Below are 13,799 nucleotides of genomic sequence, written 5' to 3'. Positions count from 1 at the left end.
CCTGCCCGGAATAAAACATGTGCAAATTCGAGTATGGATCCAGAAACCAGGAAGCAGCAATGATGGGGTGGGATGACATGTTAAGACCAGGCAGGGTGAGGGGGGGAGTATGGGGGTGAGTTTAGGGTTGGGGGTAATGCTTGACAGAGGACGGGCAAGGCAGTGAACAAGAGAGGGAGAGTGGGGGTGCAAGAGAGCACACCACATGACAGGAGGGAGTTGGGTGAGGGCACCGTTCCTCTAGGGATTTATGATTGGTGTCTGCTTCAGAGAAAAGACAAGGAGTGGAGAGGGGGCCAGTCAAGTGCTTCCCCCCAGCATTGATGCTGAACTCAGGAAAAGGGCTTTTGGCAAAATTGTTCTGTAGCAAAAACAGTTTCACCTGAGAACTAATCATTTACCTTCAACAGGCTCAAGATTCACCAAAGGACCCTTATTGTAGGGCACAAGCTGAATAAATCTAACACAGAGTAACCTGTGAACCTCAAAAAACCAGAATACATAGTTGAGACTAGGTAAGTTCCATATTGCAACATTTGCATGGCGGCCCATGTGTTTTTCGTTTTTTTTCTGACTGGTTTACACATCGAATTCTCCAGATGAATCCCGATATGCGGCTTCATTAAAGTTTAAATTGTTTGCACACTTCATGGTCGGGGTACATCCCCTACATTATTTTCAAAAGTGCAACAGTGCAAATCTCCATGGGTTATTAGTTACCTTTTGTAAGTCAAAGGGATACATACGGTAGTACAGGGCTGTAATTAATGAGGATTCAACAGTGAAATGTAGTACAGAGTCTGACAGCCAACCATTAATACTAAAGTGTATGGCAGAGATTTCAGAGTCTGGTATTAAAGAGCTACATCCAGACAATATTTTTCATGATAACCAGTGATTATTTAAATAACAACGATATGAAGACATTGCATTTGAATATATTTATTGTGTAAAGCCTGAATCCAGGGCATGCATGTAGTTCTTGCGGACTGGACATGGAGACTATTGGGCGAGGGACATTGATTTGGTCATAGATGGTCAGGCTCTTGCATACCAGGGAGAACGTATACCTCAGTCACCAGGACAACAAGCACCAGATTACAAACGGTATCTGGGATTCAAACCTAAATCCACATCAGAGAGCGAGGCCGGGAAGAAACCAATGGAAGTTGACTGTGGTACCATGCAACTGACTGGGTGGCCGCCAGAATGTCTAAATGAGGCAACCCTGCAACTAGGGCCTGGTTCCCTAAACAATGGACCCAATTACTCAAAGGAGTGTCATCTGCTGCAGTTATGGTACAACTTGAGGATTTACTCCCAAGCATGGAACCTAAACATCGGATGTGAGGAAACAATGTCTGCACCTGCAACCTTACAAGACACTCTTGACGTCTATGTTCTGCCTTGTTACCAACTGTATTGGAGCTCCCCCTGTGACAGACAAAACCTTGTGGCTCACCTCCTTTGATCTGGCATTGGCACTGCAAGCCCTTTGGAAGTCATGGCCAAGACGCTTTATTCTCTATTGCCTGCTTGCGCCTGACACAATGTAGCAAGATCACTGGGAACTGAGCACACAAGCAACAGAAAGTCTGACTTGACTTAAAGACCCTGAACTGCAACAGAGCAACAATGGGTATTTTCAGTAATACACCTTCCTGAATTATAGTCCCTGGTGGCCGCCTGCACCATAAGTCATAGATGCTACGCTACTTGCCAAGCCATCTAAAGCAGGATTTTGGGGAGGTAATTTTCTTTTTTTAACACAATTATTCCATGTAAAACGCAATCAGAAAAAGTTGAAAAACTGTTACACTTAACCCATTTCAGCTACAAGAAAAGAAAAAACATTTTTATCAGAGCAAGAAAAGGAGTATTCAAAACAGAAGCTAAGGCACACAGAAGCAGCACTCCTGCAAGTAAATGATAGCAGTCCATTGGCTAAGTTTTGGGATGAGCAAGTTCCATGCTAGGTACCTAGAATGTTTTAGTCACCATAGGGGTTTTTCCATTGGAAGATTATTCAAGATGGTAAGAACTTGAATAATCATTCAGCCCACGAAAGAATCTGTATTTGGGGAAAAATTGAAGACAAATACCTGAATTTGTTTCTGCAGGTCTTCAGGAATTTTGGTCAGAGCTAGTTTGCTCTTAAACAAGCCCTTATATGATTTTAAAATCAACCTGTGTTGTTGGATGTTACGCCATGCCCACATGCGACTGTATCTTCGGACGTGGACTTCAAGAATGCTTGTGATAGCATACTGCCACCTGCAAAACAACAATTGTCAAGATTCAGAAGATTTCTACAAACACTAACAAATAGATCACTTATAGTGGAATGCACAGTTTCAAACAGTACCAATTGTTATGTGCTCAAATACAGTACTTTTTACAATGCGATATTATCCGGACTACGAAATGTAAAACAGCTACACTATTGCAAGTCCCCTTTCAGCATTAAACAACCAATGGAAACAGTTGTGGTTTCTGGATGGGCATTCGATAGGCACTTCCAAGGCACTGCCATCATCTGCCGAGGTACTCTCATCACATGCCAGCTGTTACCAATTTATGGCCAGGTAGACCCACCATTTGCTAGGATGTGTCCAGGTACTCTCACCATACCATTATATGGCAGGTATTGCTTTCATATGTGCATGAATTTACATTGCTGGCAGTTACTGTCACTAAAAGTCATTCAATCATACCATTGTAATCCAAATTACCAGGAGCGTTCATGTGCATCACAATGTTTGCTTGGTGCTGTAGAAAGACTATCCCATGTCAAACAGTGTTGGACCTCAATTTCTCATAAATAGGTATGGCACATTGTCAATAACTCTTTCCATTCAAGACAGGAGTTTGTAAAGTTTTTTATAGTTACCTTGTTCACAAGGCTGAAGTACCAGGTCTAGGGATGGTGCTCCAAGTCAATCCCTCACCTTAAGAATCAACGTTTCCCTAACCCAGGTCAAACTATCACCAGGTGGGCATTCGCTGGTCGCACTATTACAAAGAGGTTTCCCTTGCTGTCTAACAGGTGCCAGCCCGTATGGAGGCCTAAAGGCAGTGGCGTTAATTATCTCATGGTTCCAGGAATTCCTAAGTGACCTAATAGGGATGGTCTCTCGACGCAATTCATTCTTCCCTTTTCTTGCAATCCTGTCTTGCCTCAATCCGTTCCTTCAGCTTTCACACACTTCCTCCTATCAATCCAGTCTTACCTCCCTCCACTCGCCCACAATGTTCTCCCCTCCTCCTTTCACTCTCACAATTAACCCCATCATGCTCTAACTCATACCCAATTCGTGCAACTCTCTAAATCCCAACACCTTACTTTCATTCCCTCCTAAAATGCCAGTACTTGCCTCCAATTCTTCCTCCACCTGCTGCACACTCTTCTCTTGTCTCATTGTTCCTGCAACTCCTCTGACTGCACCCAAACAACTTCCTGTGAACAGCAACAATCCTGCGCTTTTAAAGCCCTCCCCTTCCTTTCTTGAAACCTTCTTTAGGCTCTCATTGGGCATTCGGGTCGGCTGTCTCCCAGGGCTAATCGCTGCCCTGCCTAAACCAAACCTCTGCTTTCTCCTCCACATGCGGTGTGGTTTGCTCCATGTTTTCCTTCTCTTCCTGTTTCAGGCAAGTTGCTTTCAATACACTTGTTGGGGAATGTCCCCTGCTCTACCTTCTGTTGCATAGTTCCCTGCTGGTTCTGGCTCTGCTGCTGCTGTTCTATTGTTCTTTTGTAGCACGTTTGGGGACCGTTGGGCAAGTGCTGGGACTCCCATTTGGCTCCGTTATGGGTGGGGAGAGTCCATTAACATCAGGGCAACCATTACTCTTTCTTGTTCGGACTTTGGCTGATGGACCACAGTGGATTGTGATACTTTTTGTCCTTTCCGATTGGAGGTTTCTGGTCTCTTTCTCCTTACTGCTGCATTGTGTTAACCTCTGTTGGGGTCACGGGAGAAGGGAATTGGTGGGTGGGGGAGAGGGACCCCAGGGCAGGGACAAAGGGTAGAAGGGGTAACATAATATGAACCACCGAACATCCATTTTGGGACATAAGCCGCAAGTAAGTAAAATTACTTGTCTTTTTCGCATCCACAGGCCTTGAATTTCAGGGCAGACAATTTCTCGAGTGCTCTGCCACGGCAGTGTGCTGGAGAAATGTTGCAAGTGGTCATGTTTTCAATCGCCCACAGATTCGTCATCTTGATAGATAATCCTTCCAGCACCATGCTTTTCTGCATTGGTCAAATCCAGAGCACCTGCAGATAAAGATGTCTATTCCAGGACCGCCAGGGACTTTAAATTGGCAATCATTGAGACACGAAAAAACTGCATATGATGATAGGATAATGAATGCAAAGTCAGATTTCCAGGTACTGTTTAGAATTCTTAGGAAGCTGGAATCCCTAAAAATGAAGTGGCGGTCCAAAAGGATAATGCCTGGTGTGCTTCAGTCCAAGAGGTTATGTTTAACAAGTTGAGGACAATCAAAGAGAAGATTAAGGTTAAAAGTAGCCCATTGGCCCTCTCCAACGAGAAGGAGGGGGTAGCTGATCCATTTATAATCCCATCTCAGAATAAGTACTTTTTAACTGTAATCCAGTAACATGGCTGCAAATGACAGATATTGTTAAGAAGCTGAAGCCCAAAAATTGTTTGGGTGATACCTGCCTGGCAACCACAATCAAAACCTACTTACCCATACTGATAGCAGCAATGGAGAAATTACTCATCGTCATGTTCTTTCTATGTATTCTTCTCCCGCAGATTGCTCATCAGATAGATATCTCCATCCAGCTCTGCCGCTCGGAAAAACTGTCAGGGGGCGTAATGGACCTTGACTCGGCTGTCTATCATCTATCCGTCTTACTCAGTGCTTGATCGTCGGTTCTGGATGGGACGTTGGGCGTCGTATATATACTGCGTCACTAGGGAGGGGTGATGAGGAATTTGCGTGAGAAGAATCCATAGAAAGTACATTACAGTGAGTAATTTCTCCTTTAATGGATTGCTTTACTCCCGCAGATTCCATCAGATAGACTCCCAAAGCAGTGAAACAATGGAGGTGGGCAGAAAGCTCAGCACTGTGATCTCACAGAGGAGGGTCTGCAGCAAAGCCTATAGTATGTTGAGCAGTTTTTTAAAACCTTAAAGTGTTGCTAAACCTGTCGAAACAAACATTGTAACCTTTGGTAGTGGCAAACGACAGGGGAAGTGGAGCACCAATCAAGAAAGAATAGAGGAGGTGACCTCCTACAGATACCTTGGGATAATCTTTGCAAAGAATGGCAAACGGACTGCCAATATAAATCAGGCAGGCAAGCAGTTGGAAGTAAGTCTGAAGGGGCTCAAAGGTTATACTATCTGTATGGGGGAAAATACTAGATAAATGTCTAGAAGTACTGAACGTTAAGACCAAAATGGCAGCACTGTATGGAAGTGAGCTATGGGGATTTGAGACTTGTACAAAATTGGAGGTTGCGCAAAATGTTTTCCTCAGGAAAGTGGCTGGGCTCTCACCAGACACCGGGGGCAGCACTTCACCGATAGATGGTGGTTCCCAGTATGGCATACCAGGCGCATAGTCGTTTCCTCCAGTACTTCCTGAAAATCTATATAGACGCTACAACCAATCCCAATGTATATAATACCCTGGTGGAAATGACAAGTTCCCCTCTAAGAGGCAAATATACATGGCCCATAGAAGGGAGAGCTGTGCAAGAAAGATGGGAGATAGGGGACTTAAACTATTTACGCACTGCATCTAAAGGGCAAAATAGGAGCATGGTTGTGAGTTGCACCGAGAAAGAGGGTTGGGAGCGCACGCAGGGGCTTTTGTTAAAACGGTCAACAATGAAATTGTATAGGTAGAACTGTGACCGAAGGAGTGTCAAATCTTATCACAAAGTTGAAATCGCACAATTGCAGAAGAATAATACTTATGATAAGGTTAAACGTTCTACCGGTATATTCCAGGATCCCGTGGATGCAGACAGGAAATGCCCATGTGCGCTGTGATTGACCAGGAATCTCCTGCATTTGTTGCTCGCATGTAAGGATAATATTGGTCCAAGAAAAAAATTGCTAAAATCACACTTTTTAAAGAATAAAGAGAGTAATTGTGAAGAAGCAATGAACTTATTAATGAATTCAATAGACAAGGATTGTATGTATGATCTTGTGTCTTTTGTGAAAGTGCCTATGGTGGGCATATAGGCACTGTATGGTAGGCCTTTATTCTATGAAATTTCTTTTGAACTTTTTATAATATGTATCCTCTTTTTTGTGGTACTTTGCCTTTTATAATATGTATTCAATTGTTTATGCATGTTGGATGTTAATGGTTTGTACCGAATAAACACTGATTGACTGACCACAGGAATACGTAGAATTTGCCCGAAAAAAGCTATTAAAGATTTTTTTTTAAAGAGTGATAAACCTACAGCTTGCCAGACAGAAAGCAACCAACTCAAGTATCAACACTAACTCTCCCTCTCCCAAGAAAAGGCATATACCCACTGCTAAAGCTTTCTGCATTAGATGAATCACAAAGCAGTGAAACAACAGAGGCAAGCAGAAAGCTCACATCAAAAGATTTAGTAGCACTGCCCTAGCAAAGCGAGCATCAGTCCCACTGGCGAAATCAAGGCTATAGTTCCTCGTTAAATGATAATGATGTGTTATTTATATAGCGCCTTAATCCAAAGCGCTTTACAGAGCACACATTTACATACAATATCACCCAACCAAAATTGGTACTCATTTATCGACCTCGGAAGGATGAAAGGCTGAGTTGGCCTTGCCGGGATTCGAACCTGCGACCTGCAGATCACGCTGAGATCGCAGCAGCCAGCGCTCAACCCGCTGATGACCAGGATGCCGCCCGGCTGATGTCCCTAATTGGAACTCCCCTTTGCAGGGCTGCAGATGCGGAGACCCCACAGGTGGAGTGGTCTCTGATGCCAGGAGGAAACTCCTTGCCTGTGGATTGGTAGCATTCTGTGATACATAATATGATCCATCGCGTGAGAGTCTGCTTGGTGACAGCCAGACCTTTCCTGGACAACGAGTAGGCTACAAACAACTGCTCTGATTTCCTATATTCCACCGTCCTTGCCACATAGAAACTTAAGGCCCTTTTGGGTCCAATCAGTGGAAGCGCTCCTCTGCCTTGGAGAGGTGCAGAGGTGGGTAAAACACAGATAGGTCTCTCGGTGGAGAAAGATGGAACTCTGACACCACATTTGGTAGGAAACCTGGTCTCACCTTAAGGGAAACCTTTTTGCGAACAAAACAAACATGGGGGTTTACACCAAAGGGCCTGCAACTCGCTGACCCGCCTGACGGAAGTGATGGCAGCCAAAAAGGCTGTTCAGTGTAAGCAGTCATAAAGAACAAGAATGCAATGGCTCAAAGGGAACCGATAAGGAAGGTGAGAACAGGTTCAAATGCCAATCCGTGACAACATAAGGGACAGGTGGAAACGTATTGACAAGGCTCTTCAGGAACCTTGATCCAGAAACCTCTTGAACACAGACAAAGACGGCAAGTCTCATTTGACCATGCTAACGTGAAGGCCTGCATTGGCCAGCGACAGAAGGAACTCCATCACTGGAGTGGTGGGGCAAGAGATGGGGTCAATCTCGCGTTCCCTGCACCACGCCTCAAATCTTCTTCACCTGCACGCATACAAAGATCTTGTAGACTGTCTGCCTGCAGCCGGCAACAACGCTAGCACCGCCTCCGAGAGGTCCCAGTCATCATATCTCATTTTCTCAAGAGCCACACATGTATGTTGAGAGATTCTGTGTTTGGGTGGAACACCCAACCTTGCGACTGGGTTAGGCGATGGCAATGGTAATTTTTATTTGTATAGCGCCTATACACAGGCAAGTGTTTGAAAGTGCTCAGAGAGGGAAGGCACATTGGGAAAAACAACAGTCGCTCAGAGCCCTTGAATTTCTGAGATGATGACAGTCTTCTGCACAGGCAGATTAAGTGAATTATATATTTAACAGTTTAGATACAGCAAATAGGCCTGCCAGTGATCCTGTGGTTTATTCAAGTGCACATTAAGGGGAGAACAAACAGAACGATCTTCAGGCACGGCTTTATACAGATCGTGCAAGTGCGGGAGGGAAAGGGAGGGGCAGGGGACCAAGTGCGTCCAGTCAGTAGAGACTAGTGAAGTGCGGCAAGAGAAGCTCTCAAGGTTTTATTACAAGTGCAGTGGGGTGTAGGGCCTTGCAGCAAGTGCTGAAAAGGACTGGCAGGGGCCAGACAATAAGCTGTATCGAAGGGAGGGAGAGAAGGGAGAGCAGAGAGCTAGGTTAGCAGGGAAGGTGGAGGGAGAAGGAAGTGGAGAAGAGGCTGGTCTTAAGGAGTTTCCTGAACTTGAGAATTTCAGGCTCAAGACGGAGGGTGGCAGGGAGGCTGTTCCAGAGGGAGGCAACTGCTGAGGAAAGGGATCTCCCTCCTAATCTCTGCTTGGAGAACCAGCTCCCTCGTAGAAGGTTGGTGGTACAATAGCGGAGGGCTCGAGAGGGGCAGTATTTAGGAAGTAACGTTGAAGGTAAGTAGGTCCCAGCCCCCAGAAAACCTTGTGGACTATGCAGAGGGTCTTGAATTCGATCCAGGTTCAACCGAGATTCTCCTTATCGGCACACCTGCTCTCTCCTTTCCCGTCACTCTCTGGCTGGCCTCCCTTAGCCCTCTTCTTGTTCCCACCTGTGAGGCTAAAAACCTTGGGGTAATCTTCGACTCCACACTTTCCTTCTCTCCTCACATCTCTGACGTCTCTAAGAAGTCACACTACCAGCTGCCCCTCCTCAGAGGTATTCTTCCTTTCCTTTTCTTCCCCCAGAAACTCGCTGTCTCCAGAGCTCTGGTTCTCTCTGGGCTGGACAAATCCAACAGCCTCTTTCTAAATCTGCCTGCCTCTACTCTCCGCCCTCTGCAGCTCATCCAAAACAGGTCTGCGAAACTTGTCCTTGGCCTCAAGCCCAGGGATTGTATCTCTCCAGGACTGAAATCTCTGCACTGGCTCCCAGTGGCAGTGAGGATTAAGTTCAAAACCCTCTGCATTGTCCACAAGGCCTTCGGGGGTCTGGGACCTCAATACCTTCAACTCGCTCTTCCTGAATATCTTCTCTCTCAAGCTCTTCGCTCATCCACTTCCAACTCCTTCAGGGTCAGTCGCTTAACCAAGCAGCGAGTTGGTGGTAGATCTCTTTCTTCTGCTGGGGCCTCCATCTGGAACAGCCTTCCAGCCTCTCTGAAACTTGAGGAGAACCATCTCCGGTTCCGAAAGTACCTCAAGACCTTCCTCTTTGCTTCTGCTTTCTCGCCTCCTCTCCCATACTGATTTCCTGGTCACCTCCTTGTCAGTTGCACACCTGCACTGCCCCCTGGGAACCCTTACACTCAGGGACTGTTCTGTATCCCTACAGCCCCGACTAGCACTTGACACCTGATGTCTGCACTTAACCATGCACATACCACCTGCTGGCCGCACTTTTAATTATGGTCTTAGTTATCTTCCTGTTATCCCATGTACTGCACTGTCCCCTCCCCTTTTCCCTCTGCACTTTTCCTCTCCCCACCCTCCCCTGCACTTGCGTGATCTCAATGTCACCTGGCCTAGTAGGATTGCTGTCTGTCTTCCCTCTGTTTCACCTCCCTTGCCTCGTCACGCCTTGAAACACTTGTGTATAGGCACGTTATAAATGCCATATATATCCAGGCGACGAGGAAACTGGAGAGGTGGACAGATCCAGAAGATCCAAGTACAATGTTCACCTCGACCAGTCCAGGGTGATCAAGATCATGGTTGCTTGAAACCTCCTCAACCTGCCGAAAACCCAAGGAATGACGGGAATTGGAGGGAAGGGATAGTGGAGAGTGAAGGCTCAATCCATCCGAAACGCATCCCCTAGCGCACCGCTCACTGGGAATTCCCTCTAGCAAAACAGTCTGCACTTCCTGTGAGACACCGTGGCAAACAGATCTACTGACGGGGTACCCCAGAGAGAGAGAAGACCTCCTCTCGGACTTCCTGGCACACTTCCCACTTGTGTGAGACCGTGCTCTGCCTGCTTAGAGCACCCGCCAAACTGTTCTCTGTCCCAATCAGATGAACTGCTGAGACTGAGATCTGGTTCTCTAACAGCCAGAACCATAGCTACACCGTCTCTCTGCAGAGGGCGAGGGAGCGCACGCCACCCAGCTTGTTCAGGTATTGCATGGCCACTGTGTTTTACGTCAAGATCAGGACATGCATCCTCTTCAGAGACGGAGCGAACCCCTTCAGGGGTAACCTGATGGCTCACAACTCCAGCTTGTTGATGTGCCACCTGGCTTCCATTGCTGACCAAAGGCCACTCACCTGCAGGTCCTTGCAGTGAGCGCCCCAACCCTTCAGGGACGCATACGTGATTACTCCGGCCTGAAGCCATGGAGGCCACAAGCGTTACCCTGCCAGTAGATTGCTCTTGCTGGCCCACCAAAAAAGGTCATTGATCACAGACCTGGACACCTTGAGGGCGTCCTTGAGTGTTCCGAGGTGCTGGGACCACTGACGTTGCAGGAGCCATTGTAATTATTTCATTCACAGACTTGCCTCTGGCACTAGAAAAAATCAGGAGGCCATGTGGAGGAAGGAAGCCGCTGGTCAAGTAGCGTGGTTCTTCAACAGCCTTATCATCTGCGCAATGCTGACCACTCTCTCCTCAGGCGGAAAGGCCTGCCCTGCCAGAGTGTCTAGGACTGCCCTGATGAACTGGAGCCCCTGGACTGCTGTCGTATGGGGCTTCAGCAAGTTCACAGAGAAGCCCAGCCTGTCCTGTGGAGAAGTGAACAGGTGTCCTCTAGATGGGACAAGACTTGCTCCTCTGATCTCCCTCGGATCAACTAGTCGTCCAAGTACGGGAATATATTGACTCCGGATCTCCTGAGGTGAGCCGCAACTACCGCCATGAGCTTGGTGAAGGACCCTTGGAGCAGAGGTCAACCCAAAGGGAAGTACCTTGAACTGATAGTGCTTGTCCCCCAAGAGGAATCTCAGGAATTTCCTGTGCTTTGATTATCAGCACATGGAAGTAAGCATCCTGAAGATCTATCGACACCAGCCAGTCCAGTAGCTCGAGAGTGTGGAGAATCGAACTCACTGTCACCACCCTGATTTCGTCTTTCCTCAGAAACTTGTTCAAGCCCCTGTGGTCCAGGATGGGACGGAGAACTCCTCCCTTCTTGGGTACCAGGAAATACCGGGAATACCAACCAGACCCTGTCTGCTCGGGCAGTACCACTTCTATGGCACCCTTCAACAACAAGTCTTGCAGTTCTTCCTGAGCTCCTGTTCTGGTTGGCATGGAGGTGGTGGGGTCTGCTCTGAGGCTTTCTTAAGAAGGGCAGACAACGCCACTACACAAGCTCCAGGCCCCAGGAATTAGAGGTAATCTTCCGCCATTGGGGCCATTGGGGCCAATGCTCGGACAGCCGTCCTCTAACCAGTGAGTTGTGGGATGGGAAATCAAAGCGGCTTAGAGGGCGGGTCCGCCCCTGCCACTCCTGCTGCTTCTGCTTGTTGGCCTCTGGCAGCCCCCCTGATCCCTTCTGGGAGCACGAGAAATGCTACTGCCCCTGCCTGGCATGTGGGAGCTGTGCCTTCCTGCCATAAGGGACGTAACGCCCGTAAGCCGTCCCTAGAGGCAAAGCTGAATGCAGGTTTGGCTGGCTGCGCAGCTAGGCTGAGCAATTTTGCAGCAAGTCCTGGGAGGATAGTTCAGCGGCAACGTGCTTGATTGGAAACAAGACCAAACAACACAGGTTCGATCACCGGGTCCGCGCTTAGAAAACTCAGGATATTAAGCGCGTTATAAATACGCAACTAAGACATATTCCTGTAACAGCGCCTCGATACCCCAGGGCTCTGTGAGCGCTTTAAAAATGCAAATAAATAAAATAAATAAACAAGCTTTAACTCCTTGAACTTCTCCAGGGAGTCATTGGCCTTTGGACCGAGAAGGTATTCCCCTTCAAAGAACATGTCCAGCAACCTATTCAGGAGCGCAGGTAGGCCTGTCTCCTAAGCACCATGGCTGACCCCATCGATCGGCCAATGCAGTCCACCACGTTCAGGGCCGTCTGCAGGGACTGACTGGCCACCTCCTTCCCATCATCCAACAGTTGATTGAAGCCGACCCTTAACTCCCCTTCAGAGATGTACTGGACTGCATGTTCAACCACCTTCCTAAGGCCAAAGAAATATTTAGCAAAACCACACAAAACATTACTAGCCTTCAAGGTAATTCTCCCGGAGAAGATCTTTTTTGGAACAGCATCCAATTTTGTGCCCTCCGTCAGGAGGCAGATTTGAGGTGGATGAAGCTGCCCTCGTGGATACCGTCGCCACTTGAACAAATAGCCCCACTAGAGAAGGGTAGAGGCCAGAAAAGAAGGATTCCCCTCTTGCTGGTCAAAGTGGAGTTGACCGATGGGATAGATCAGGGTTGTTGCAACAAGGAGGCGACTGGGTCGGCTATAGCCGGGTTCAGTGGCATGTTTCTCTCTGTGATGGGACCTTCGTCCTAGATATCAGTCAGCTCACATCCCTGTACTGGTGCTGCGGAAGGATTCAGTCCCAAAGTGTTGACCACTCTGTCTAACAGGGATCTGAATTTGGCATGGGTATGAATGTATGGCTGACCCTGCTGCAGCTCAACATCCGGAGATGTAGCAAGCACACTGGCATCATGCAGTCCCTGTGCCAAGGCCAAGAGGTCTGCTTGGTCATCAAAGTAATCCACTCCACCAGCCCCTAAATATAAAGGGTCGACGTCACCCTGATCGGCCCGCCTTTGGCGATGAAAATCTGCACCAGGGTACCAGAACAAATCAGGGCATAGCCTCCACTTACTCCTGCGGCTGACTCACATACTGACACACCCCTCTCCAACTTTCACCATTCCATCTCTAACACTCTTGACATCCTTGCCCCAGTCATGAGGTACCGCCTGAAGCCTGCCAAAAAGTGCAATACTTGGTACGACTCCAACCTGGCCGCCCTTAAACACAAGTGCAGAGCAGCTGAAAGGAAATGGGGAGCTTCAGGTTCACCCTCTGACAAGCTGGCCTGCCGCCTACTTCAAAGGCAATATAGACTGTCCATCCTCCCTATGAAAAAAGAAAAAAAAATGAATAAAAGAGTCTACACATCTCTGCGACATCTAACAACACGGTCAACATTTTTAAAATCTGCAAGGAGCGGGACAATCCGGCGGCAGTGATAGGTTTTTTGGGAAGCACATGCACCTGGGCGCTGGATATTTAGTGCTTAGAGTTAGACCAAACTGGTTTAGTATGTGGAGCAAGAGAAATGATCAGTCTTTGTCAACTTGATTGGTTTTGGGTGCTGATTTATTAACATCTATGGTGCCGACAATTGTAGTTGAAAAAGCATTCAGTTGTGCGATTAAAAACTGTGCGCGTGAAGTGACATTGGCACAGTGTTTTTCAGGGAGTCATATTAATGAAATATGATGGGCAGAGATGATGCAATGGTCCTGATTGTATACAGTGCACAGCGTTTCTGCCGTCAGTTGTGATTGGTGTGCGTCACATTGTGGATGATTCAATTACATTGTTAACACTGCATGTTGCATATAATAATACGTTACATAGTACCAGGTTAATGCGTCAAACTGGGGGAGAAGGAAATGCACCAAGGGAGGAAAAAGACAGAAAAACAAGTTATTAGTGGCAGTGTGTGCCGGATGGGA

At 47.3% G+C, this 13,799-nt stretch overlaps 1 protein-coding gene and 1 long non-coding RNA gene across 5 annotated transcripts in view; one reads left to right on the top strand and one right to left on the bottom strand.

The window, feature by feature from the left end:
• The window catches only part of VPS13C (vacuolar protein sorting 13 homolog C), a 5,236,720-nt gene that overhangs the window by 4,239,030 nt on the left and 983,891 nt on the right, over positions 1-13,799 (bottom strand). For all 4 annotated transcript variants that reach the window (XM_069624493.1, XM_069624490.1, XM_069624491.1 and 1 more), the window contains one exon: positions 2,103-2,274. In XM_069624493.1, coding sequence (XP_069480594.1) covers positions 2,103-2,274 — 172 coding nt within the window. The remainder of the gene's footprint in view (positions 1-2,102; positions 2,275-13,799) is intronic.
• The window catches only part of LOC138504194 (uncharacterized), an 82,494-nt gene that overhangs the window by 38,532 nt on the left and 30,163 nt on the right, over positions 1-13,799 (top strand). The gene's annotated exons all lie outside the window — the stretch shown is intronic.

Source organism: Ambystoma mexicanum, chromosome 11 (assembly GCF_040938575.1).
Source record: "Ambystoma mexicanum isolate Mex_15411 chromosome 11, UKY_AmexF1_1, whole genome shotgun sequence".
Taxonomy (NCBI): domain Eukaryota; kingdom Metazoa; phylum Chordata; class Amphibia; order Caudata; family Ambystomatidae; genus Ambystoma; species Ambystoma mexicanum.
Note: the sequence above shows the minus strand (reverse complement) of the source record. Positions and strands in the feature narration are given on the sequence as shown.